General features: G+C 34.6%; 1 protein-coding gene across 3 annotated transcripts in view; it reads left to right on the forward strand.

The window, feature by feature from the left end:
* C4H1orf21 (chromosome 4 C1orf21 homolog) overlaps nucleotides 1–27,865 on the forward strand; it is a 275,304-nt gene that overhangs the window by 219,653 nt on the left and 27,786 nt on the right. For all 3 annotated transcript variants that reach the window (XM_003767498.4, XM_031937024.1, XM_031937025.1), the window contains one exon: nucleotides 16,998–17,074. In XM_003767498.4, the coding sequence (XP_003767546.1) occupies nucleotides 16,998–17,074 (77 nt within the window). The remainder of the gene's footprint in view (nucleotides 1–16,997; nucleotides 17,075–27,865) is intronic.

The raw sequence follows: 27,865 nt of genomic DNA on the forward strand, positions 1-27,865 counted from the left end.
GCAGATACTTCCTAGCTGTGTAATGGTGATGGGCAAGTCACTCAACCCTGCTTGCCCCAGTTTTCCTCTCGGTAAAATTAGCAGGAGAAGGAAATGGGAAACCACTCCAGTATTTTTGCCAAGAAAACCCCAAATGGGGTCATGAAGAGTCAGACTTGACTGAAATGAGTGAACACACATACACACACACACACACACACACACACACACACACAGAGAGAAATGAGGTATGTTGAACTCTCTCTTACCTTTGAAATTACAAGAATGGATTTGATTTTAATCTTGTGAAAATGAAGGTGCTTGTTTTCCTATTTACCAACACTACTCTGTAAGGACATGGTTCCAGTCTTGCATTCTGTCCCTCCCACTTAACTATTTCCTTAGCAATCAGCCATCTGCCCACTGGTAGTCACACAGTACTGGTTCACCTGTCAGTATTGACCCCCAACTCCACTCTGACTCAATCTCTGGGTATATATACCTCTGAGCTATGTAATGAATTAGATAAGGGACGATGAGTATTTTTATTTTTTGCTCCTCATTACAGAGTTGCTGGAATATTTCATGCTACATGCTTTGTCTTCCACTGACCTCAGTTTAATTAAATAGGATTTCATTAAGCTTTGAGTTGGTGGGCTGATACAGAAAGTGATGCAACACTAATTGGAATTTAAAAGCAAAAATTTCCACTACAACTTTCCTTCACTTTCTCATTTTGTCTTCTGTTGAATGAAATTTTAAAAAGAATAGACCTTGCTAGTGCCAGGTTAGAACTCTTGTACAGAGATTGATTTAGTTCTATTACTTGCATCACTATTTTTTTGTTTTCATGAAGGAGAAAATGTTCTTTTGTTTAAGCAGTGAAAGAATGAAATGGTAATTTATATCCGTGGCACAAATGTTCTGCTGCAAAAGTAGGATACCGAAAGTACCAGACTCTCTGACCTCAGATGTCCCTTCCAACTCAGGTCGTGATACTCTTTGATCACATAAGTGTGACCTTTTGTAGAAGGAAAAAGATCAATTTTTAAAGATGTAACAGGAATATGATGCATGGCAGGGGCCATGAAGATGTTAACAATTTACTGGAAACACAGTATTTTTGGAGACAAGGAACCAAGCTCAGCATCTATGTCAAAAAAAAAATTAAAAAACTCTTAAACATTCACTCCCATATAATAAAATATAAAGAAATTAAGCAGGTGATTGTCCCTGTCCACTCGAGTTTACAGTTTAAAACAACTAATAGTAATAATGGCTTTATACCATTTTATACAGTTTATACATTATATACCAGTTTATACAAAATACCAGTTTTTTATCTTGGCATCTTTTCTTCCAGATGATGGCTGTTGCATAACAGTTATTAACATTCAATTTGTGCCCTGCTGAAATGAGGTTTCAAAAAGTGGCGTGACAATTCTATTTGTTTAGGAATATGGATTTTCCTTAAAAAGACATCTTTCAGGATATCTTCTTGCCATACAGAAAAAGGTCTGCTGTTATACTAATATTCTAAGTTAGATTTTTCCAAAGTAACATTTTGCTCCTTAAATTGAGCCTACTCTTTAATTATCCATATTCACCTAGGTCCAGCCTATGTTTTGTTCTTTACTATAGACATAAAATGGGCAAATTAAAGAAAGAAGGGAGAAAAATACTGGCTCATAAAAGTTCACTTTCCTTTCTTGTAGCTGGAAGAATGAGTACCTTAAGGAAAATTGAGAAAGAGATCTCTGAAAATTTTGTGCCTCCACTATCACCACCTTGACCTTTGATGAAAATATGCTCCTTGATGAGTTTATTAAATCATAATTAGATTTCCTTTGTAAAGTTTCCTAGTTAAAAGAATTCAAAAATATATGATAATTTAAAAAAGATGTTGAAAATTAGCTCCTATAGTTTACCTCTCAAATCTGTGGAGAAGGAAGGAATATGTGAACAAAAAAGAACTGGAACTCATAATTGAACACCATATAGATAATTTTGATTATATTAAGCTAAAAAGTTTTTGTACAAACAAAACTAATGCAGACAAGATTAGAAGAAAAGCAATTAATTGGGAAAACATTTTTATATTTGAGGGTTCTGATAGTGGCCTCTTTTCTAAAATATATAAAGAATTGACTCAAATTTATAAGAATTCAAACCATTCTCCAGTTGATAAATGGTCAAAGAATATGAACAGACAATTTTCAGATGAAGAAATTAAAACCATTTCTAGTCATATGAAAAAATGCTCTCAATCACTATTGATTAGAGAAATGCAAATTAAGGCAACTTTGAGATACTATTACACATCTCTCAGATTGGCTAAGATGACAGGAAAAGATAATGGTGAATATTGGAGGGGATATGGGAAAACTGGGACACTAATACATTGTTGGTGGAATTATGAATGGTTCCAGCCATTTTTGAGAGCAATTTGGAACTATGCTCAAATGTTTATCAAAATGTACATACCTTTTGATCCAGCAGTGTCTCTACTGGGACTATATTCCAAAAAGATCTTTTTTTTTAATTATTATAGCTTTTTATTTACAAGATATATGCATGGGTAATTTTTCAGCATTGACAATTTCAAAACCTTTTGTTCCAATTTTTCCCTTCCTTCTGCCCACCCCCTTCCCCAGATGGCAGGTAGACCAATACATATTAGATATGTTAAAGTATATGTTAAATACAATATATGTATACATATCCATACAATTATTTTGTTGCACAAGAAGAATCAGACTTTGAAATAATGTACAGTTAACCTGTGAAGGAAATCAAAAATGCAAGCGGACAAAAACAGAGGGATTGGAAATGTTATGTAGTGGTTCACACTCATTTCCCAGAGTTCTTTCACTGGATGTAGTCAAAGAGATCTTAGAGGGAAAGGGATGCACATGTGCAAAAATGTTTGTGGCAGCCCTTTTTGTAGTGGCAAGAAACTGAAAATTGAGTAGATGTCCATCAATTGGAGAATGGCTGAATAAGTTATGGTATATGAATGTTATAGAATAGTATTGTTTTATAAGAAATGACCAATAGGATAATTTCAGAGAGGTCTGGAGAGACATGAATTGTTGCTAAATGAAATGAGCAAAGCCAGGAGATTGTTATACATGGCAATAACAATATTATACGACAATTCTGATGGACGTGACTCTTTCCAACAATGAGATGATTGAGGCCAGTTTGTATGATCTTGTGATAAAGAGAGCCATCTACATCCAAAGAGAGGATTGTGGGAACTGAATGTGGATCACAACATAACATTCTCTTTTTATTGTTGTTCACTTGCATTTTCTTTTCTTACTCATTTTCTTTGCTTTTTGATCTGATTTTTCTTATGCAGCAAGATAATTGTATAAATACGCTTACATGTTTATTGGATTTAACATATATTTTAACATACATAACATATATTGGATTGCTTGCCATCTAGGAGAGGGGATGAGGGAAGGGAGGGGAAAATTTGGAACATAAGGCTATGCAAGGTAAAGTGTTGAAAAATTATCCAGATATATGCTTTGAAAATAAAAAAAGAAAGAAAGAAAATTGGCTCCTAACTTTATACTCTTTGTGAAGGTATCAGTCTTATAAAGGGGCTGGTGGAGGACTGGACTTCATACTGCCTCAGATTTTTCTAGAAATATAACCTTTCTAGACCTCAATTTCCTTATCCATAAAGTAAGGGATTGGATTCAATGACATTTCACCCCTTTCAGCTCTAAATCAATGATCCTGCAAAACAAAAGGTAGTTCAACATATACAAAGTAGAACCAGTTACTATCTGGTGGTCATTTTTTATATACACATGGTAAATTATCCTAAATCCCTTCTCATACTGGCAGCTAGGTTATAAGAAGGTTTCTCACCTTATAGTTTTAGAGATTGAGTGGAAAATTGTGGTTCTAAATGATGAGCCCCCATCAGTGTTCTCCCAAATTGACTGACCATTGATATTTATTAACCAGACATATTAATTAGCTTTTAGTTTAAAAAAAAAAAGATATTAGCTAAAGTTGCATAGTGAAAACAATCAGCACAAACTGTCCCTGAAAACTGGGGGCATACTTTTCCCACAAATACATACAGAATCTAGGGCAGAGTTTTTTTGTGTAAATGGACCACTTTGACAGTCAGCTCACAATATAGAACCCCTTTTCTGAATAATGTTTTTAAATGTAGAACTTAAAAAACATAGTATTAACAGTATTAACAGAAGCCAATTATTCTAAAATAGAACTATAAAAAATTGTTTTAAGAAGTTCATAACTATGCATTAATAACCCTTATTCTGGGAGAAAATAAACTCAGACTTAAAGGGCTCATGTGGCAAAGGGATGAATTCATATAGCTTTAAGTTGCTAGAAGTTTTCATAAAGTTCTCTTTAATTATGATGTAGCTTTCTTTTGGACTTCTTGTAGAGTAATAAAACTTCCTTTATTGTGTCTAATTTGTACTCATTTTCCAATATAAATATTATTATTAGCCAATATTGTTCCCCAGACACAGCTAAGATGCCCATGGGAAGTTCAGAATTTTCCAGTTTCTCAAAAGTTCACAAGTCTTCCTGTGGCACACAAGACAGTCTTTCTGCCTACCCCAAATTATTCTGAGCCTGCTTTGGTTCAATCAATCACCTCACCTTTAGGTATACAATACCAAAATTGAGCATAAAATAGTGGAGGGACACTGAGATTCTTGAGTTTGTACTTAATAATGTTATGAGTTCCAGGAAATAGCATGTTATAAAGATATGAAAATAAAAAAAATTTAGATAGAATAACCTTTAAAATATAACCTTAAAAATATATCTCCTTTTCAAAGCATGAAATAATGATAGTCCAGGCAGTATACCATTCCTATAAAGAAGAAGAGAATCACAGTCTTTATTGTTCACGTATAATACTTGACTTTTGAGGAATTCTTTAAAATTTGGACTGTAACTACAAGTCATATTTTCTGGCAGCCTGGGGCTAAAAGTACATCAATAATGAAAGTATACTAGACTTGACTGTTGACTGTCATGATTCTGTATAGAAATTTAATGCCTGACTCCACATTGTAGAATAATCATACCATGGTATATCTGACACTTCTCTTTATTAGAAAGCCCGAGGGCACTGTTAAAATATTGACTTTTTAGCTCATTTTCTTTGACTCCTGGTAGGAAGAGTTTGTTAAAAAGCATAGGCATGGGCCGGGGGGTGTATTGTGGAATTAGGAACTGGTGAGGACAGCAAAGAATTACAAATAACTTTTCACTATTTATAAGAGCTCAAGTGAAATGACATAAGTAAATTCTGACCTGCTGTCCCTCTGGAATGAAAAACCTATTTGCTTCTTTCCTTTGGCTGGAACTCACTTTTTTGCCATTTGGTTAAGGTCTAATAAATTAGGGGAAAGCTTAAGTGGCACAGTTGATTGAACACTAGATCTGAAACTGGAAAAACCTAATTTCGAATCCAGCCTAAGGACATTTATTAAAGGTGAGATGTGTTGGGCAAGTGACAACTTCTGTCTGCTTCAGTTTCCTCATGTGTAAAACTGAAATAATAATAGCACTTACCTCTCAGGGTTTCTACGAAGATCGAGTGAGATAATATTTGTAAAGCACTTTGCAAACCTCAATGTGCTGTGTAAAGACTGTTAGTATTATTGTTATTATCATTAGTTCTTAGTTAATGGTTATTATTAGTATCATAAATTATGCCATACAAAAGGAATGTCTCTCCTTTTCTAGGAACTTAAGTTCTCTAGAGATAAGCAAAAGCCATCCTTTACTTTTGGCCTCCCTGCTTGATATTGATCCCTTATCCCTTCTCCTTTCACCCCAAGAGTACCCCTCTAGTTCCTTTTCAGCCATTCCCAAATCATGTCCTCTTCCCTTTCTAGCATTCCTATATACATTGTCTTCCCCCAGTAGTGGTCAAACTCAAAAGGATCTTTTCAGGTTACTTGTTGACTTTGAAAACCACAAATTAAATACTATCTGTGTTGTACTGTATTTTCATTTAATTTGTTAAACATTCCCCAGTTATGTTTTGATCTGATTTGGGTATCACATGGGTGTTTGGGGTACCTTTTGATGGTGACAAAGTTTGACACCTTTGCCCCAATAAACAAAGCTCCTTATTGTGTTTGCTTGTATCTGCATCCCCACCACCTGACACCATATCTGGAACATAGTAAGGACTCAATAAATTCTTTTTCATTCATTCATTCTTAAGAGTGCCATTACTACTTCTTTTCATTGCTTTGAAGAGCAGAGACTTAATGTGACACTGGGAAGAAAAGTGATGCTATAGTATAAATTTGTAAGAGTATATGTTAAGAATAAGAACAAGAGCAGCATTGTTTTCTGTCACACAAAAGTTCCAGACTTTAGCTTGCTTATAGAAATCATGAGCCCTTCCTGGAAATGGAAAACCCAAAGAAGCCATTTAAAAGATAGTAAGAGCTATCATAGAAAGATGGCAGGAGCATAATATAGTAGAAAAGCACTGGAACTCAGAATCAGAAAGTCTGCATTTGAGTACCTGGATATTCCTACCTTTGTGACCATTGACAAGATAATCTCAACTTGTTGAATCTGTTTCTATATCTGTGAAATGAAGGACTGGGTGCTCTCTCTGAGGGCCCTTCCAAATCCAAGTCCTGTGAAATCCAGGGAATTTCTCTATCTTATTTCTTGGCTTTATTTTCTGGTTGTTTATTTGTTTCCATCAAAATTATAGAACACAAATGTTAGAAAGAGACCTTGAAAATCTACCTAGCCTATCCCACCTCCATTTACAAGCTTAGGTCCAGAAGAGGACCTTGCTCAAGATTATACTTCTAGTGAATGACATAACCAGGAGCATCAAAATATTTCAATGATAATTTTCAGGTCTTTTAACTCTCATTCCACAGTGAGTCTCCTTAGACCTCACTACTTCTTTGTCCCAGATTTTTTCAAACTGGCCTACTTGCCATATTCATTTATGATATTCCAACTCCTTTCTCCCCTCAAATTCACCACTATGCCTAGAATACAACAACCTCGCCTCAGTTTCTTAGAATATCTGGAAATTTTAGCGTAAGTGCCACCAAACGTAAGAAACTCCTAATTCCCCCAGCTAAGTAAGCTAACTGACTTGCCCAAGGTCACATGGCTAGTAAGTATCTGAGGTACCCCAGATATTAATTTTCTATTTTCCTTTTATATATTACTTTTATTTACTTCTATTCTTTGACAAGACAACATTTCCCTTGCTCCCTCTTTCCCCCAAATAACAAAACAAAAATACGATTCAATCAAATAGGTCTAACATATGCTTCATTCTGCAGCTTGAATCCATGCCTTCTATGTCAAGAAGTGGGTCATTGCTTCATCTTCACTCCACTGGAATCACAATTGGTCATTGCTTTAATCAGAGTTCTTCAATCTTTCCAAGATTATTTTTCCTTTAAAATATTCTTTTTACTCTATACCTTGTTCTCCTGATTCTGCTCATTTCAATCTACATGAAATCTAGAGTTCTCTGGAATTGTTCATTTCAACATTTCTCACAGCACAACAATTCCATTATATTCATTTATTTCCTGTCATTTGTTCCATTTCCCAATTGATGGGCACCTCCTTTGTTTTCAGTTTTTGCTATGAGCAACAGAACTGCTCTAAATGTTTTTGCATATATAAATCTTTTATTCTTCTTTCTTTGATTTATTTAAGGCCAAGGCCTAGTGCTATTACTGATATTGGGGTCATAGCTTCAATTACTTTTTTTCCCAAATGACTGGACCAAGTCACGACTCTGTCAGCATTACCCCATAGCATCTATCTTCTTGAGGCCCTTCATCAGTTGTAAAGGATAACTTTAATTGTTTAGTGTGAAGGCCTTAAGTAAAACCAATAGTTTTAGTCAAGCATAAATGAACTTTTACAATCATAAAGCTCTTCCAAATCAATCAAATTCAATTGATGTATGAATGAGAATCTTATCTGAAACATCTCTAATGAGCATTCATCCAACAAACAACCCCAAAGTATCTGAGAAAGCTGATATTAACCATTCAATAAATTCTTTCATAGAATAGTTTGAGCAGAATTACAGAATTTTGTAGTTAGAAACAGGAAACAGAGGCCCACTAATTCAACCTATACCTATTACATTCTTAAAATGGACTTGTTGAGACTTGGCAAGTAATGAAGAAACCGCTACTTCCAGAGTCAATCCCATTTTTGATGGTTTTATTTGTTAATATTTTCCCCTGATTCTAGTTCTGTTCAGTAAGGCCAAACAGAACAAGCCTAAATCTCTCTTTCATTTTTAAATATTAAACATTGCTATCATAGCTTTGTTATTTCTTCTCCTATTTAAATTGACATCAAGAAAAAATTAAAGAGAGAGCTTAAATTCACTTTTTTTCTGCTAAAACTAAATCACAAATAGTTTTTGTCTATGTATAGGATCAATTTGTGACAAGTCAGTGAATGTACTGTATTCAGTTTTTGATGTATTTGCAAAGGTTTTCAATTAAGAAAATAAATTATGGTATTACAGTCAGTTTTGTTATTTATATAGTAGTATGAGTAGTTCAAAACAGCAGGCAATTTTAAAATATTTATATTTGTGGTGAGGAGAAATGTTTGGGGATTTATATTTTAATGTGTTCTTTTTTTTTTAGGCAGTTTCCAATGTGATGTCATCTGCCTTTCATGCATTGCCTAGCAACATCCTATGATCCTGTCACAGTGATTAAGGGCATATTCATACATGGTGCTAAAGTTATAGGAAAACTCCTTACTATCTAGCTTACTCTGTTAAGTAAATGATTAATTGAAGTACTCATCCTTATACTTGTATGATTTTCTACAAATAAAAGGTACTTATCAAGTAGTATCTATTAAGAGTCTTACCAGGCAAAGAAGTATGAGGTATTCTAGTTAGAAAAAAGGAAGTCACTAAAAATTATAAGCAGTACAATTACATGAACAGATGTAAATTTTAATAATAATAGCAATGATGTCTGTCTTTTATATATCACATTAAAGTTTGCACAGCATTTTGGGAATATTAATTCATTCAATCCCCACAACAACCTTGGGAGGTAGGTGCTATTATTATTATTATTATTGCTTCCATTTTACATATGGGGAAACTGAGGCAGGCAGCTTAAATCGATTGTATAGCTATTAATTAACTGTAGCTAGATTTGAAATCAAGTCTACCTAACTCCATGTCCAATTCCCTGTCTACTGTACCACCTTTAATGGAATTTACAGTCTAATAAAGGGATATAAAACACACACAATTGTATTATAGAATAAAAGATAGAGGATGTATCAGATTGAATACACACAAAGTGCATTGTGACATCTGAGGAGAAGGATAGGTGTGGAATCATGGTTCCATGGGTTCTGAGGACTAGGACTTTGAGCCTAGGTGTTCTAGCTCCAAAGCTCCTATATTTTCTCTCCATAAAGCAATTTGTTTTGTTTTGTGAGAGGAAGAGTGAGGCTGAAAAATGTGATTTTATTGATGAAGGGAATTACCAGTAAAGAAACTACCCCATTAGCAATACTTATCTGTAATCCTCTTGCAAGTTATTGCTTTAGACAGTTGCCTGGGGCACTGGCAGTTAAGTCCCTTGACAGATCATATGGTCAGTAGGTTTCAAAAATTGGATTTGAACCTGTCTTTCTGAATTCCAAGGCTGGTTTCTTATCCACTATCGAGGACTTGTAAGATATTTCTCAAGGAGCACAAAACATTACCCCATGTGAAAATGATACTGGTCTTATGTCTGTATCAGCAACACATGGGGTAAGGATGCTCAAAGTCCATGAGATGATAATAGACCCAGTTGAAACATAGAATAACTTGAGAACCTCTGATCAGTGCAGGTCTGAGTCTTCTGCTGGCACTTACTTAGTTTAAGAAGAATGCTGCATGTACAGAGCTCACTTAATTCAGAATATTTGGGAGGTGAGTTGGAGGATGGGATTTGTTTATTGCTCTTTGACTCTTAAGTCAAGGGAATGCTTTAAACTGTTTTACCCTATGTTTTACCTTTTGTTACTTTATGTTTACCCTATGTACTCTATGGTTATTGAGTTGACAGTTAGGTAACATAATATAGAGCACTGTATCTGGAGTCAGGAAGACTCATCTTCCTACGTTCAGATCCAGCTTTAGGCACTTACTAGGGCAAATCACTTAACCCTGTTTATCTTAGTTTCATCTATAAAATGGGAATAATAATAGTATATATTATTCCAGGATTATTGTGAGAACTAAATGAGATAATCTTTGTAAAGTGCTTATCACAATGACTGCCACATAGTAGGCACTTAATAAATGCTTATTTCCTTGCTTTCCCCTCTGCAGTTCACCAGTGTTTTTGCACATTTAGGCCGAGAGATGGATAGTGACCTCACCTCCACAGTGTGAATTATTGCCTCCTCCAACTTAATTATGTCTCTTGACATAGCTCCCTAGGCTACTGGATTTCTAAAATGAAAAATGAGTTCCCCTATTATGGGTTTTCAAAAGATCTCCACAGCCTTTGTGTTTCTATTACTCTTCTAGTTAAACCATTTTTCTTCATGGCTCAGAAACTGGTTTGAGTACTTAACCTTGTAGGAAGAATAAATGATGCAGACTTTCTCTTTGTGGCAACTGAATTAGACGAGAGCTATAGATCTGGCCAGTCAATATGGAAGACTGGATTCCACATGAGTGCGCTGAGTTTTGCAAATTACAAAGGGAAAGAAGGTACTGAGATCTAGCTGGTCTAATAAAGCAGCTTTTTTTTCTTTTCACTTTGATATTTGTCATTGTTCTGTTTCGCCAGGAAAACTGGTCATGATTCTGGTTGTTTGTGTCTCAGATAAGAGTTAAAAGAATTTAGAGAAAGAATAGCATGTCATTTTTTGTAAGAGTAAAGATGATGACATTCACAGGCTTATAGCTGGAAAGGACCTCAGGATGGAGACTTTCTCATCCAACCCTCTTATTTTCCAAAGAGAGGGACATATTAAGATCAAGAAAAGACATCATAGATGAAGTACTGAAAGCGACTCTGATGCCATCTAGTCTAATCTCTTCATTTGACTGATGAGGGAAGAGACTGAGGGATGCACCACCATCACACTGGTAGTAGGTGATGGAGTTGGCTTTTGAACCTAGGTCTAATTCTAGAATCAATATTTTCCATTCTACCATGTTATCTTTTTTGCTCAGATATAATATGCTTTGGATACATAAATTCACTGTTCACTGTGGTCCCACTGTCCACTATCTTTGCTACCAGAAAGCTTTCATTTAGACAATCTGTGTTTGACACAGTATTGTCTTGTGTGCGTCTACCAGTGTGTTACTTTTGAAAATTGTTTCATAGGCACCAAAATAGGCATCAGGTATACATTAGAACTGATACTGGCTTTGATTATTTTATACCTGAGAAATCAGGAGTATGATCCATCTTCTTTAAAAGGCAGCACCAATTCAAGAACTTCAGACTTGGAATTCGGACTTGGAACTCCTGACTCTGACACTTGCTGGCTCTGACAGTTTGGGTGAATCCCTTTTCATTTTGAGACTTTATGAGACTTATATGTACAATGGTGATAGTAATACTCATTCTACTTGCCTTCATTGTTTGGAAAGAACTTTGTAAACCTTAGAGCACTATGAAACTATCATTCCCATTTTCTTATATTTATTTTTTCATATATTTGAAATATATTTCAAAAATATACTTCTTATAGTTTCACATATTTTCATATAGCTACATATATGTATGTATACATACATAAATATATATATATATATATACATGTATAGATAAACACATCAAATCTCATCTAGCTTCTGATTGCCTTTTATTTCCCAGGAAAGTCACTCCAACTATCTAGATTTCATTTTCCACATCTATAAAATAAAATGCAGTGGTTCAGTGTGTGTATGTATGTGTATGGGTATGGGTGTATGAATGTGATTGTGGAGGTGTGTATAATAGACCTTTTGGCAATCAAGTGAAACCTACTTCTTTAAATAATATTTTTAAATGTATAAAATAAAATGTATAGGCTTATAAAGGAACTAATTATATTAAAATAAAAATGCAATTTTTTCCCATTTCTGTTCAGAGATGCTTTTAAATCATTCCACAGACCCTTTGTGGCTCCATGGATCAAGAATTAAGAACCCACATACTAAAATTTCTGCAGTATCCATCCAACTCTTAATTATACTCTATGTTGTCCCACAGCCCTGTTCATCATACGTTAGCACTATCCCAAAAACTTAGATTCAATCTTCAAACCACTATGGGTTTCTAATAAAGAGGCCTTCAAATTATCTTGTCCCATCCAGGACTTTACCTAACTTCTTAAGCCATCTTCAGAACTCATTAATGGTTACTACCTCTATCTTCCCACTCCCCTCCATTTTCTAGGACTCCTTTAGATATTATCTATTCTGGTAGAATAGTAAAATGTAAGTTCCTTGAGGGCAGAAATTGTTTGTTTGTGTCTCTATCATCTTTTAGTATAAAGCCTAGCACATCAATAAATATTCTATCTATCACTCCAGAAAACAGAGATACCAACAGATAATAATAACTGACATATGTAAGGGTGCTATAAGATTTGCGAAATGTTTTTAGATACTTTATCTCATTTGAGCCACATGACAATTCTAGGGTGGAAGCACTGTAAATCCCATTTTACAGATGAAAAATCTGAAATTCAGTGAGATCACGAACTTATAAATGTAACACTTAAAATGTGAATCCAGTTCTTCTTTCTATTAGATGAGATCCATCTCACAACCCCTACCTGGAGCCAATGGGAAGGAGGCTAGCCTGCAAAATTTGACTTTTGTTTTTAAAACAAAAACATTATTGGGTTTATTTATTTCTTGGTGCATAAGGGCATGTAAGTGATGAAAATGAAGTTTGACTTCAAGGCTACTAGTGTCATTGAATGTATATTGTTTGGGGGATTTTATCCTATCTCTGCAATCTATTTTTAATAAATGTCTAGTATAGTAAATCTATTTCCCTTTGAAAGACATGGTTTTATAAATTGAAAATAAATATATCACTATTACATATAAATGGTAAATCAATTACAATTACTTTACACTGTATACAGTTACTATTGGAAATCTTTATCCTATTCCAGCAATTTTTAAAGTTCTGGTAGGTTTCATATTTTGTTCAAAGACTTTGAAAAAATATGTGAGGTTTTGTTAGATCATATTTTTCCATTATATACTCTAAATAGCAAGAATGCTTAAGTGAGTGATGCAATCACTAAGTATCATTTAAGTTCCTGCTATGTGCTAGGGCACTATACTAGACCCTGGGATACAAAGACTGTAAAGCAGAACAAAAGAAAAACAAAAATGAAACAGCTTCTTTCCTCAGAGAGCTTACATCCCACCAGGAGAAACAATAGGTGGTGCATAGGTTAGCTAATACAAAGTGTGTAAAAAGTAAATACAAAAGCAGTATGGGAAGGCACTTGCAAAGGGGTTTAAGAAAAGCCTCATGTAGGAACATAACACTAGGCCTGAATTTTGAACAGACTTAATGATTCCTAGAAGTGGAGGGAAGAAAGAACATTCTAGGATGGGTCTATTGTGGAAGATGAAGAAGCCATTGTGACTAGATTGTACCGTTCATGAACATGACTAATATTTATTTAATAATCCTGGAGAACCAGGCCAAAACCAGATAGTGAAGGGATTTAAATGCCAAGCAAGATTTGTTTATCTTATCCTAAAGATAGCAGGGAGCCACTGGCGATTTTCACCAGGAGAATGATATGGTTAGACCTGTACTTTGGAATAGTTGTATTGTAGGTAGTTATATCCAGTATGATTTAGAAAGAGGAGAGATCTAAGGTAGAAAGACAAGCTAGGAGATTGTGGCAATAATCTGGGTAAGACATGATAAAGATATATCAGTATATGGACAGATTGATATATTCATATAGGTATAGAGAAAGAAATAGGTATAAGTATAGATACACATACATATATAGACATATACACACATATTTGTATAGATGAAAATATTAATATCCATCCTTTTCTAAGGGGAAAAAAACAATCACAATGGAAATGGGGATTAAATGGAAAGGGAATATGAGATAAAGCTGGAAAGGTAAATTGGAGCTTACTGTTGAAGTGCCTTGCATATCAAGATGGAAAATGTATACTTTACTAGTATAACATATAATATGTGACATATTTATATAACATTATATATAAAACATATAATATCACATATGATATAATAACATAATGTGTTATAATGGTATTTTGAGATATTATAATATTATGTTATCATATTATATCTATTATGTTGATAACTAGTATCATATTAATGCATTGCTCTGTAGATTACTCCATCAGAATTGTAAAAATTAGATGGGAGAAGGAATAAACTGGAATTAAGTAGCAAAGTAATAAGGAGTGCAAGAAGACTATGGATCTGAAATGTTTCAAAGATAAATTTAACAGAATATGAACATTCATTTGATTGTGGAATGAGGAAGAAGATAGTGACAGGTTATGAACTGTTTATGATTTAGAGGACTAACCATCATAGAAATATGGGAGAGCTAGGAGGAGGGATAGTTTTAAGAAAGAAGATGATTTCAATTTCATCTATGATGAGCTTTTGAGACACTGAGGAACATTAAGGTGAGGAGAATTAGCCTGCAGAAGGGAGCTCTAGGGAGAGATGGCAGCTCGAGAGTAGAAAAAGGAGAGGACCTAGAGATCTGGCATTCATCCGAATAAATGTACATGATAGAAGTTTCTTCCTTCCTGTTCTCTTTATCCCACCCATTTTTGCAAAAAGAAAATGTAATAACTCTCAAGAGGTTTGTTTTTCTTCCTCAATGGAGGTGAAAAACAGATTTTATTGTTAGGTATAAAAATTATTTTTAAACTAGTTTTTTTTTTTTTTTAATGTGGGTCCTTGAAAGCAGGGAACTCTCTCTATTCTTCAATTTATATCTCCAATACTTTGTGGAATAAGTGCCTTTTAATACAAAAAAGAAAAATATAGCAACTTATCAGTTTCTGCTAACTGTAGCCATGCTCTGTAGTCTACACATTTTTACTCAGTTAAGAAGTATTTATGAAGTGCCTTTCTGTATGTGCTAGAGATACAAAGACCCTCTCCCTACTTCCAAAAAAAAACAAAAAAAAAAAAACCTCTTCCCTCAAGGAACTCAACAGTCTAATGGGGAAAGTATGTATGCATGCCATTCCAAAAATCTTATTAGGCTTTTTTAAAATTTCTTTTTTATTTATTTAAAACTTAAATACAAAATGGAGGAGGAACTATTGCTATTGTCTATAGCACAACATAAAAAAAATTCAAAATAGAAAGTAACAAATTTCCATTTTAGAAAGCTTATATAATGCTACACATTGTATTCAGAGCTGTCTGTTTTTTTTTTTTTTGTTTTTTTTTTTTTTTTTGCTTCCTTGTAAGTTTTCTTTTGTTCTCTGCTGTATTAGTTCTGTTTTAAAGATTTTTTTTCACCATATTAAGACTTTTGGGACATCTTACATAATGTGGATTATTAAGGAACTTTAATAATTACCCCTTTTTAATAGGAAGTACAACCATAATTGCCCTACCTTAGACATAAATATCATACAGATAATGTATCTGTATAATATCATATAGATTGAAACAACCAGATTGTACCTTCTCTATAGCTGCAATATTTTAATGTCATTGAAATTGGTGCATAATATCAATCAGTAGTTATAGGGAAGACAGATTAGGTTTTTTTAAAATAACAGTCCTTAGAGTTTTGTGCATTGTCATTCTCTTTGCCATGTGAGGAAAAAGTTGGGTTAGTTATAAGTTAATAATTCTAGCATACTGATTTCAGTCAATTTTTCAATTCTTCAGGCATCTATGCCTTTATATGAAAATAAGAATAAAAAATTCATTTTTTGGTAAAGACATAAAAAACTTTTGAGCTCTTCAAAAGCCAAGTATTACATACTAATGCAATGAGTACATTGGTGTTTAAAATTAATGGGTCATTTTTCTCTTTTATTTTATAATAAAGCATATATCTTGAACTCAAACAGGAAATAAATTTAGGAGTTCATTTGAATTCAATTTTATTTTTTAAAAATTGGTAGTCATTTTTAGTCGTATATCTACATGTGCCTCTAAAACAGTGAACATTTTTTGTCTTGGTAATCATAGCTACTACTTCTATATAAGTAAATAGGAAGCCAATTTTAATGATTGAGATTTTACCAATTTGACTGTCATTCTTGGTTTTCTCTCCTAGAATCTTATATTCTCTCTCTTTCTCAACTCATTCCCCACACCTGTTAATTTTCATTCATCTTTCTTTGGAGTTGAGAATTAAATATTTGTTTTGTTTTCTCAACATCATCTTAATAATTAACTGTCAAATTTTTATAAGCAAAATCTCCTCTTTTCCAAGCTTAAATTATTCTATCAGATGAGATGACCGATTTCTCCTGTGTACTCTGTTTTTAAGACTATTGTAAGATGATAAAATTGTGAAGATCATAGATCATTGAGCTGAAGGAGACATCAAAAACCAACTTGTCTGCCCCCTTCATTTTACAAATAAACAAAAGCCCCAAAAGTTGTGATATAAAGGTCACACAGACTCAGGATTTGCTCTCATGGTTTATAGTTTTGGTGCTACAAGAATCCAGTTTCCCTTTTTTCCCCCTCTTCCTGATTATATATATAGTTGAGGAAGATATGGTCCAATGAGATTGCTCAGAGTAACTTAAAGTAGGACTTAGGTGATTTGGATTTAAGTCCACCAAGTCTCCTTATTTTAAATCTAGCCATTGTCCCATTGTCCCACACCTTTCCACTGTTTCATAATTATCTCTCTCTACATATAATCCTAACCCCCTCTGATCATGAATTTATGTTTGGTTGCCTATTTATTAATCCTTCCTTTACATGTTTGTTTTACAGGAAAAAAGTGCCAGTGCAAATGTAAAGCTTAAGCCTGCTAAAGAGGTTCCAGGATTGGTACATCAACCTAGATCAAAGTAAGTTATTTTTCTAATTCCCTATTTTGATTATTATGACAATATTTTAGGTAGAAATATTTAAAATGCTCCCAGGCCTCTGGGACTTATAGTTAAGTTATCCATAGGGGAACTTAATTCATAAGGTATATTTTGAGACAAATCTCATCTTTCCAGGTTTTATCTGTGGAAGCTAATAAAGGGGAAGAGAATAACATTTATATAGTCAGAATTATCAAGAATCTTCATAGCCACCTAGTCCAACCCATTCCTGAGAAAGAATACCCCAGCTTCTATTCATAAAGTATATACATACCCAACAAATGGTCATCCAGTCTTTGCTTGAAGACAGCTTGCCATTTCCTGAGGCAAAGTATATTTCCTGTACTTTGGGGTAGCTCATGGTTAGGAATCTTTTCGTTACATCAAAACTCAATTGCATAATCATTCCTAATGTGTGATCATAGTGAAGCAGTATAGTGATATGGCTAGAGAGTTGATTTTGAAGCCAGGAAAACCTGAGTTCAAGGCTCAGCCTTGTGGGACTTAGAGCAAGTAACTTCAGCTTTCAGTACCCTAGAAAGCTCTCTAAAACGATGTGTTACAAAGAATATGTTATTTTGGGTTAGTAGAGGAAGTTTCCTCACTGGGAGTTCCCTATACTAGTAAAATCACAGGTCCATTTTCTGTCCCCAATCTTATGCAATAATTGTTCCATTAAGAAAGTATAATAAATCACACATTTTTTAAGCACTTAGAATATGCCACACTCTGAAATGGGCATTGGATATCTAAAGTAAAATGGAAACAGTGCATGCCCTCAAAGTTGCTAACATTCTAGCTGGAAGAGGTATGTTCCTATGCTTACAAAAAAGAAAATGGTGGTTTGAGAGAAAAAGAGAATGGAAGGAAATCAGGAAATGCCTCGTGGTAGTTGAGTTATATCTGAAAGGAAACCCAGAATTCTAAAAGGTTGAGATCAGGACATTATGTTTAGGCATGAGTAAGAATAAGCCAGTATGAAGGCACAGACATAGGAGTTGGAAGGTCATATACGAGGAAAAACATGAAAGCCAATAGAACCATAAATTTCAGGGAAAAGAATAATGAGGAATATTATGAAACTCAAATGAGATGATAAAATCATCTCATCAATCATCAATTTTTTTTCTAGTTCCAGAACACTCATGGAGTAAGGTATAATAATAAAGCTGAAAAGGCAAAATGGAGCCATGTTGGGAAGAGCTTTGAATGCCAAAGAAGTTTCTAGTTGATCCTAGGAATGATAGGAAGCCACTAGAATTTATTGCATTAGCAGAGTCACATGGTCAAAATTGTGTTTTAGGGAATGCTGCTTTGGCAGAAATGTAGAAGATGGATTGTAGTGGGATTCAGTGACTAATTAGGAGACTATTGCAACAATCCAAAGTGTGTCTGTCTTCTGTCTGTCTCTGTCTCTTGTTGTATATTTGTATTTGTATGTTTATACATGCATGTATACATGTATATAAAAACCACATACCTGTAATTCTCATCATCTTTCTTTGATCTTCCTTCTCTGGAATATCGGTCACTTCTGGAGAAAATCATGAAATTCTGCTGAATGATTCCATTACAAACTTTTGCCCTCTGATTTCCAATAGATCTCTGCTTATGCATGACATTTCTTGGATTCATCTCTGCTTAACTATTATCTTTGCTATAGCAACTCTTTCATTTCTTCTCCCATAAGCCCCCCAAATCCCCAGCCTTCCCAACAGGTGACAACCCCTTCCTTGTATCCTTCATATATTGATATCCTTGATATCAATGAAAAGATTCCATTTATACTTACTATCCACAAAACATGCTTCCACAGAAAGTCCTTTCCCAATTTTTCTTAATTCTAATGACTTTATCATTTCCAGTTTTTCTTCTGTATATAGCTTATTTGTGTATCTTTGCTTCCTTATTGTGTTCCCCGTTAAATTGTGAGTTCATTGAGGGCAAAGGCTGTCTTTTACTCTTTTTTTTTTCTCCAGGGCTTATCATAGTGCATATAGTAGGTATTTAATAAATGATTATATATATTATATGTTGCATAACATGTTATTTCTATATATATATATATATATGACTGACAAAGTAGGTATGCAATATACATACATATATGTATATTTATACAAACACATATATGTATATGTAGTTAAGTAAAATACAAGGTGATATTAGGAGAGGAAGAACAGTCATTAATCCCCTAGCATACTACTACCACTCTATCCCTGCAAAATGACCTTAAGTTGCCATAGTAAAGTAAAAAGAGATGTGGACTTGTAGCCAGGAGATCTTGGATCCAAACTGTACCTGTAGCATTTACTATCTTGTGATGCTGGACAAATTTTCATCTCCCTGGTCCTCGGTTTCTTCATCTGTAAAGTGAAAATAATAGTTGCCATACCCTACTATGAAAGGTGGGGAAGGGGGAGGGAAGAGGTACAGCTGAAATGGATTTTTTCACCTCCCTCACTTTATCCTCCAGAGTCCTGTAGCAAGGTATAGATCAGGACAACTGGAGATAGTGCTGAATGAAATGGAAGAACTTGGTCTTTTTAAGCTAAGATCTTCAATGGGTTTCAGTTTGATTGAGACAATCCCCATTCCATTATTAAGGCTAGGTAGTTAAGTGTCTGTGGCCATATTTGAACTCAGGAAGATGAATCATCCTGAGTTCTGGTCCAGCATTCTATCCACTTCTTCACCTGGCCACCCCATCAAGTTTCATGCTATTTTTTTAAAGTGCTTATTAAAAAAAAATTAGCTACTGCTGTTATATCCATAGCAAGAGTAAGAGACATGTTGTGAATGGGGTGGTTTTTTAAAAGTCATATTTTCAAAGGAAACTAGATTGAATATCTTCTCTAAAAGAAATGCTATATAGTTCCCTATTTAGGCCAAGAACAGAGTATTCACAGGTGTTAGAATATAAAATTATCTTTTGCAGAATTCATGGCAGTATGCTGTAATCATCTTTATCGCCCTTCAGGGGAATTCTATCATCATAACCAAACTGAGGCCACTTTGTATTAATCTGTGGGACTCCATTCTATTAAACTGATGTTGGAGCAATAGATAGTTAATAATATGTGTGCTATCAAAGCACCTTTAGATCAGGTTTGTTGAGGTCAATCCTTGCTCCATAAAAGTACAATGATAAAATTCTCTTATCTCTTCAGTAATGATGAAAGAAACATACCTGAGGAGCTTTTCTGTGTCTTCTGGATGATTATTAATATATTCTTAATACATTAAACTAACATCAGGCAAATCTGCATTTCATAAAATTTCCAAAGAAATACTGTCAAATTAAAACATATAATAGAAAACTTTTTTCCTCTCCTCTCACCACAGACAAGTTTGAAGTTTAACTATAAACTGGGGTGCTATTTTTAAAATGTCAACTTCATTGATGATTTTGTAAAGTTCAGAAAATCTTTGAATTTAAGGTGAATTTAAGGTTTTATTTCCTATCTTATTTGTTGCTCTATAAAGTAAGGGGACAAAAAATAACCATGGTTTTTATCCTTGGTACATTGTAGATAAAGAAATTAAATTACAGGGCATGGACCCCTTATATCTACTTTAGGGGATTTATATTTTTATGAGAATAAGAGGAAAATTCCCATACATCAAAAGGCAAATAAATAATGCTGTGTGACAAGTTTCACTGGTGTTCAGTCATTTTCTAATCATGCCCAACTTTTCACAACCCCATTTAGGATTTTCTTGGCAACGATACTGGAATGGTTTGCCATTCCTTCTCTAAGTTATTTTACAGATGAGGAAACTGAGAGCAAAAGGGTTGACTTGCCGAGGGTCACAGAGCTATTGTTGTTTTCCTTCATTCTTGAAAATAACCATGACATCAGGGAGGTAAATGTGATGACTTGTAAATGAAATGGATTTTTTCACCTCCCTCACTTTCTCCTCCAGAGTCCTGTAGCAAGGTATAGATCAGGACAACTGGAGATGGTGCTGAATGAAATGGGAGAACTTGGTCTTTTTAAGCTAAGATCTTCAACTGGTTTCAGTTTGATTGAGGCAATACCCATTCCATTATTAAGGCTAGGTAGTTAAATGTCTGTGGCCATATTTGAACTCAGGAAGATGAATCATCCTGAGTTCTGATCCAGCATTCTATCCACTCCTTTACCTGGCCACTCCATCAAGTTTTATGCTATTTTTTTTTAAGCTGTATCATGAAAGAGCACTAGGTTTTTTAGTCCAAGGACCTGGATTCCAGTTTCTCCTCCAACCCTTACAACCTGTTGTTCTGGTTAAGTCACTCATAACCTGACTGGACTGAAGTGTTCTCCCCTGCAAAATGAGAGTTTTGGACTTGATAGGCTTTAAGGTTCTAATAGCTCTGAGAAGAATGATCCTGTCTTCGCAGAAGGAACTGAAATCTCAGGAAGTCAACTGAGTTGCATTTCTATTGATGAAGTCTTGGAGGTTCGTGGAGAGTTGGGATTTTAACTTATGAAAATATTTTCACATACTTTTATAGCATAAAGTGTGATAGCCTCACAACTTATTGATGTTTGTTTGAATGTACTGAAGATTAATCTTTTTCTGTGAGATCTAAGGAACTTTTCAACACAGCTCATCAATTTTACAATCTTAATTTGAAACTGTTTACTTCTCCACTCACCCTCTCTGTGCTTTTTGTCAATACATGTAAATTTCTGAGAAATTTGGTCAGTGGTAAACACTGGAGTGCTGCTGCAGAACCCATCATTTCCCTATAATGAGTATGTCTGTTATTTTCAAGGAAAAAATCGGACTCCCTTAATAATGCAGTTAAGCCTTATTAGCAATGAATCAGAGGCCAACAATCATCATGACTGTAGCTGATATTTAAAGGCCTTTGTAACAAAAGCAACTTTGTGAATGAGAAGCTAGAAAATACCATAAGGATTCGTTTTCTTCATTTAGTCATTTTCATTCATTTTCAACTTTTCGTTGCCCCATTTGGGATTTTCATGGGAAAGATCTTTGCCATTTCCTACTCTAGCTTATTTTACAGATGAGAAAATTGAGGTAAACAGGGTTAAGTGTCTTGCCCAGGGGATGCTAGTATGTAAATTAATATCCCATTATACCCCCTGTCCTCTTCTGGTAAAAAACTCTTTATTTTGTGATTCCAAATGTATTTTAAAAACCATGTGCTTCAGATTTTTCCATAGCAAGTCTTTATAAACAGCTGAGAATTAGGTACTTATGAAAGTCATCTCTACAGCAATAATAAGAATCCCTTAAAGTAAACCTTATGCCTTGGTTTGGACCAAAAGAAGGTCAAGTTCATAAAGTATAAATGTTATTATTACTCAAGATGTTTTTTATGAGATTTTGTGGGAATTTGGGAAAACATACTAGCTTTGGAGTCAGAGGACCTGATTTCTAATTTCAATTCTATATACCACCTACTAGATGTATGATCTTGCTAGCTGTGTGACAATTCACTTAATTTCTGGACCTCAGTTTCTTCATCTGTAAAATGAAGGAATAGGACTAGATAGTCTCCTTTCCCTTCCAGCTTTATAGGACTAGATGGTCTCCTTTCCCTTCCAGCTTTAGAGCTTTGATCTAAAGATTTCATTTTCTAATAAGTAGCTTTATTTTTTATAATTCCATATTTGCTCACTTTTACAGCAGAACTTCTTAACTTTTTATGGGTCATAGCCCCTTTTGGCATTCTGATGACGTCTGTGGACCATTCTCCAAATGTTTTTAAATGAACAAAATAAAACACATAGAATTACAAAGAAAACTAATTATCAGTTTTTTTTTTTAATTTACTGACTACAAGTTAAGAACCCCCACTTCATTGACTAAAATTGTGTCAGTAATTGGAGGGTAAAGGAGAAAGATACATCTGTCCAGATTGAACTTAAGTCTCAGCCTAGTTATCAGTTTTATTTCATTAATGAATTCATCCTCACTATATCTGCCGTGCTTATTGTTTTTTTTGTTTTGCATTGTTTTTGTTTTTTAATAATACCTATTTATTTTCAAAATACACACAGATAATTTTCAACATTCCCTTGCAAAACTGTTTGTTCCAAATTTTTATCCCTCCCTTCTTATCCCCCTCCCCTAGATAGCCAGTAATTCAATATAGATTAAACAAGTTCAATTCTTCTAAACATATTTCCACATTTATCATGCTGCACAAGAAAAATCAGATTTAAAAAAGAGAAAAAAAGCAAACAACAACAATCAAAAAAGGAGTGCAAATACTATATTGTGATCCACATTCAATTCCCATAGTCCTCTGTCTGGATGCAGATGGTTCTCTTTATCACAAGTCTATTGGAATTGCAACCATGCTTATTGTGACAAAATCTTTATCTTACAATCTTACACCATCATCTTTTTCTGAAGGATCTGACTCATTCATTGCACCACCTTTCAGGGATAATTTATGGCCACCCCAGAGCCATTCTTCCAAACTACCTTTTCTGATAAAAATCTACATGTTATATTTCAAAGCGAGCAGTGAGTTCCCCATGAGTGATTTGGTCAATCTTTTCTTCTTTGTTGGTTGTGATTCGTGTAATCAACCAAAGTCAGAATTAGTTTTAATCACATCTCATATTTTTAATAATTCACAAAACACAAAAATATTCTTCAAAACACTTGAGATAGGCACCATAATATTATTTTCATTTGACAAATGAGGAGACTGAACCTTAGATAGGTTAATTGACTTACCCAAGAGTTGTCATGGTGTAGTAGAAGGAATGAAGCATTTGAAATCTAGGGACTTCAGATTGAAATTCTAACTCTACCACTTACTGTACTTCCATGTCTTTGTACAAGACTCAACTTGTTTCACTTGCTTTGATTCCTTTGTTGTAAAAAATAATAACTACCCTAGAGAAGATTCTTGTTACTCTGGAAGCTGGACCCAGAGAGTAATTGTGCTACTGAGAGTTTCTAATTCTAGTATGCATTTAGTTAAAAAATGTTTGGAGTACATCTGTGACCATTGGAAACTCAGGATCTCTTTTCCACCATTCTGTTTTGGAACCTCTGGGTAAAAGCAGATGAGACAAAGTGATAGAAATCCTAAGAAGGGTGTGGTAATCCTCAGATTTAGTACATGCAGCAGCAGGGACTGTGCTGAAAAGGCAAAGCTTATATCACGTACTATCATGTGTGCCAAGCATGTGGGAGCCCCAGTTGGAAGGGTGCTACTAAATTGAGTTTTGGAATCATAATGGATTACAGAATTTTAAACTTATAGTCTTAACTTTTTAACTTTTGTTTCATAAATTTCAGAGAAATAAAGTTTTGCTTTCTACTTTAAAAAAAATAGTAGTATTTTATAGTGCTTTGAGGTTCGGAAAATACCTATATTAACTCCCTGGCTTCCTTTAAATTAAAATCCCATCTTCTACCCAAAGCCTACCTTCCTTATCCTTCTTATAGTTTTGCTTTGTATATATTTGTTTGCATGTTGTTTAAATTGTAAACTCTCTGAAGACAGGGACTAGCTTTTGCCTCTCTTTATATCCTTAGCACAATGTCTGGCATATAATAGGAGCTAAATAAATGTTTAATGAATGAATTAATATGATCCTGAAAAATTAGGCTCCTTTATGTAGAAACAACCACAAAATAGCTCTGTGGATAGAATGCCTGGATTGGAATCAGGAAAACTTGAGTTCTTTGAAGTTTTCAAAGCACCTTTAATCTGTAAGGTAGGTGCTATAATTGACCCCATTTTACAGATAAGCTTAACTGAGGCCCAGAAAGGTGAAGTGATTTGCCCAGTGTTGTTGAGTATCCAAGATAGAATTCAAATCCAGATCTTCTAATTCCCATTATTGTGCTTATGACCATATACCACTTAAATGCCTCATGTTCATTCAGCTTGGTAGGGTCAGAGCTAAGGAATGGGGCTTCCAACTCTTAAGTTCAGAGCTTTCTCCCCAAACTATGCTATCCCCAAATCATATAGACATATAAATATATAGAGGAAGGGAAGGCAGTATCTCATCTGCTTTGGGTTTTTATGGTTTTAAATGGTACCACCATTTTAAGGTCCCATTGTCATCTTAGTATAAAAATTATTGACTACAGGGACCTTGCACAAATGGCAGTTTGTTTCCTACCTTTGTACCTCAAAGAAATGGATTATCTGGCCTTACAGCTAGGTCTATGTTGGCTTCATATGTGCTAGCGGTATCTGTATTATGTGCTTTTTTGGTCCCTGGGCTGGCTGGCAGGTTTGTTCATTTTGTTTTACTTAAAGGATCAATTTGGAAAAAGTGGTAGTTAGGGAGTCTGTGGTTCAGTTCAGGAAAAATCAAACAGCTTTTGCTACAAATAAATCTTAAGCCTGCCTACCCATTAGTTTTGGTATCAAACAAGTCACAGACACAATGAGACTTTTGGAAACTGCGGTGTTGAATGAAAAGGCAGTAGTCATGAATCAGAAGCAGATTTCACTAAGGCTTCTTCCTACTCTCTGCTCTCAAGCCCAGTCTTATGCACAGAACACACATAGTAAATTGCAAGTGCTTATTGTTGTAATGATGACATAGGGCCAATAGAAGCAAATTACAATCATAAAATTCTAACTTGGAAGATCTCCTGCTTCAACCCACCTCGTGTTACAGATCCTGTAATTTAGTAGAATATCCGGGAGAATGTAAGCTTCATGAGGGGAGGGACTATTTTTGACTTGTCTTTCATTCTGACAACTAGTGTAGTGCCTTCTTATACATACTAGGCACTTAATAAATACTGGGGATTTTACATTGGAGATCCTGAGGTTTAGGAAATGTCCCATAACTAGTTAGAGACAAACAAATATTTGGTAGCTAATTCAACAATTTGTCTTCTATATATGTTATCTCCATGTGGTTTATTGAACAGTTGTATTGGGTGAATAACTAGTCAAAATAAGTCAGTGGAAAAAAATTATTGGGCCACTTCTTTGTGCTGGGCACTATAATAACCAGTAAATCTCCATAATGAACATAGATTCCTAAAAAATAGTTTGGGGGACAAGGCTGCTGTGAGCGGGGAGAGAAGGGCAGGGTCCTTTTTGTTTTAAGAGTTATAGAGGTGTGGATGTGTGTGTGTGTGTGTGTGTGTGTGTGTGTGTGTGTGTGTTGTATGTGCATATGAATATACACTGGATCTTTTCCATATCAGAGCTAATATTAGATAGATATAGATATATTGTATGAATATTATAAACATATAATCGCCATATATTCTGGGCTGATATTGACATAGATCGGTCATCTGGTTATTTCAATTTGATGTTGGAATGAAATGAGATATTTGTAAGTCATTCAGTAACTTAACAAAATGAGATTTGTTTAACCAAAGGAGGAGGCTGTTCATTGAAGACAGTTTAAGATGATTTCCCTGAACAGAGCTCCTGTGCCTGGGCTGCCCATCATGATCAACAGCCAAGCATTTTGAGAATACCTGAAGCTCTTCAGTGGCTATTTTGTCCTCAGACAGCCAGGAAATTATGTCAGTAACCTTAGCCCTTAATCCCTTGAGCCAATCAAGAAAGGTCTCTATACTTGTTTAAGGGAAAACTAGACTAAATTGCATGAGGGCAGGGTTTAAGATATTGCTCCTGTAGCAATATGGAACTATGCCCAAAGGGCTATCAAACTGTGCATACCCTTTGATCCAGCAGTGTTTCTACTGCGTCTGTATCTCACAGAGATCATAAAGGAGGGAAAGGGACCCACGTATATAAAAATGTGTGTAGCAGCTCTTTTTGTAGAGGCAAGAAACTGGAAACTGAGTGGATGCCCATCAATTGGAGAATGGCTGAATAAATTGTGGTATATGAATGTTATAGAATATTATTGTTCTGTAAGAAATGACCAGCAGGATGATTTCAGAAAGTCCTGGAGAGACTTACAAGAACTAAGTGCTAAGTGAAGTGAGTAAAACTGTGAGAACAGCACCAACAAGATTATATGATAATTCTGATGGACATGACTCCTTTCAACAGTGAGTGATTCAGGTCTTGTGATGAAGAGAGCCATCTGCACCCAGAGAAAGGACTCTGGTGACTGAGTGTGGATCATAACACAGTATTTTAACTTTTTATTATTGTTTGCTTACATTTTGTTTTTTCTCATTGTTTTCCTTTTTGATCTGATTTTTCTTGTGCAGCATCGTAATTGTGCAAATATATATATAGAAGAATTGTACATGTTTAACATGCCATCTAGGCATCTAGGGGAGGGAGTCAAGGGAAAGGAGTGAGAAAAAAATTGGAACACAAGATTTTGCAAGGGTGAATGTTAAAAACTATCTATTCATATGTTTTGAAAATAAAAAACTTTTTTTTAAAAAAGTTATTGGTCCTACCATAGCATGCTTGATGAAGAAATAAGCCCGTAAAAGTTAGAAATCACCAAAATAGGTATTTGAGTATCTCTATGTTAAAGCACATGAACTTTACTCATAATACAGCCTCTTATTCAGAGCATATTTATTCTCATTTCATATATAGTTCTGATAGCTTTGTTTTTTGGTTTCTTCAGCTGTGAAATTGGAGAGAGATATGGACTCTTCTGGGCAGACATGGTAGTAAGAAACAAATACCTAACATTTCAAAGGAAGTGACAAAAGATAACAGGAAGGGAGGTGACAAAAGAATTCCAAAATGCCGATGGAAATAGAACTGTATTCCTTGAAAATATAAAGATAATATTCCTGAGTCATCAAAAAAAAATAAGGAAACCTGCCCATCAGGGAAAAGTTAAATTCTGTTCACAAAGACAGAAA

The sequence above is a fragment of the Sarcophilus harrisii genome, chromosome 4, assembly GCF_902635505.1.
Source record: "Sarcophilus harrisii chromosome 4, mSarHar1.11, whole genome shotgun sequence".
NCBI lineage: Eukaryota > Metazoa > Chordata > Mammalia > Dasyuromorphia > Dasyuridae > Sarcophilus > Sarcophilus harrisii.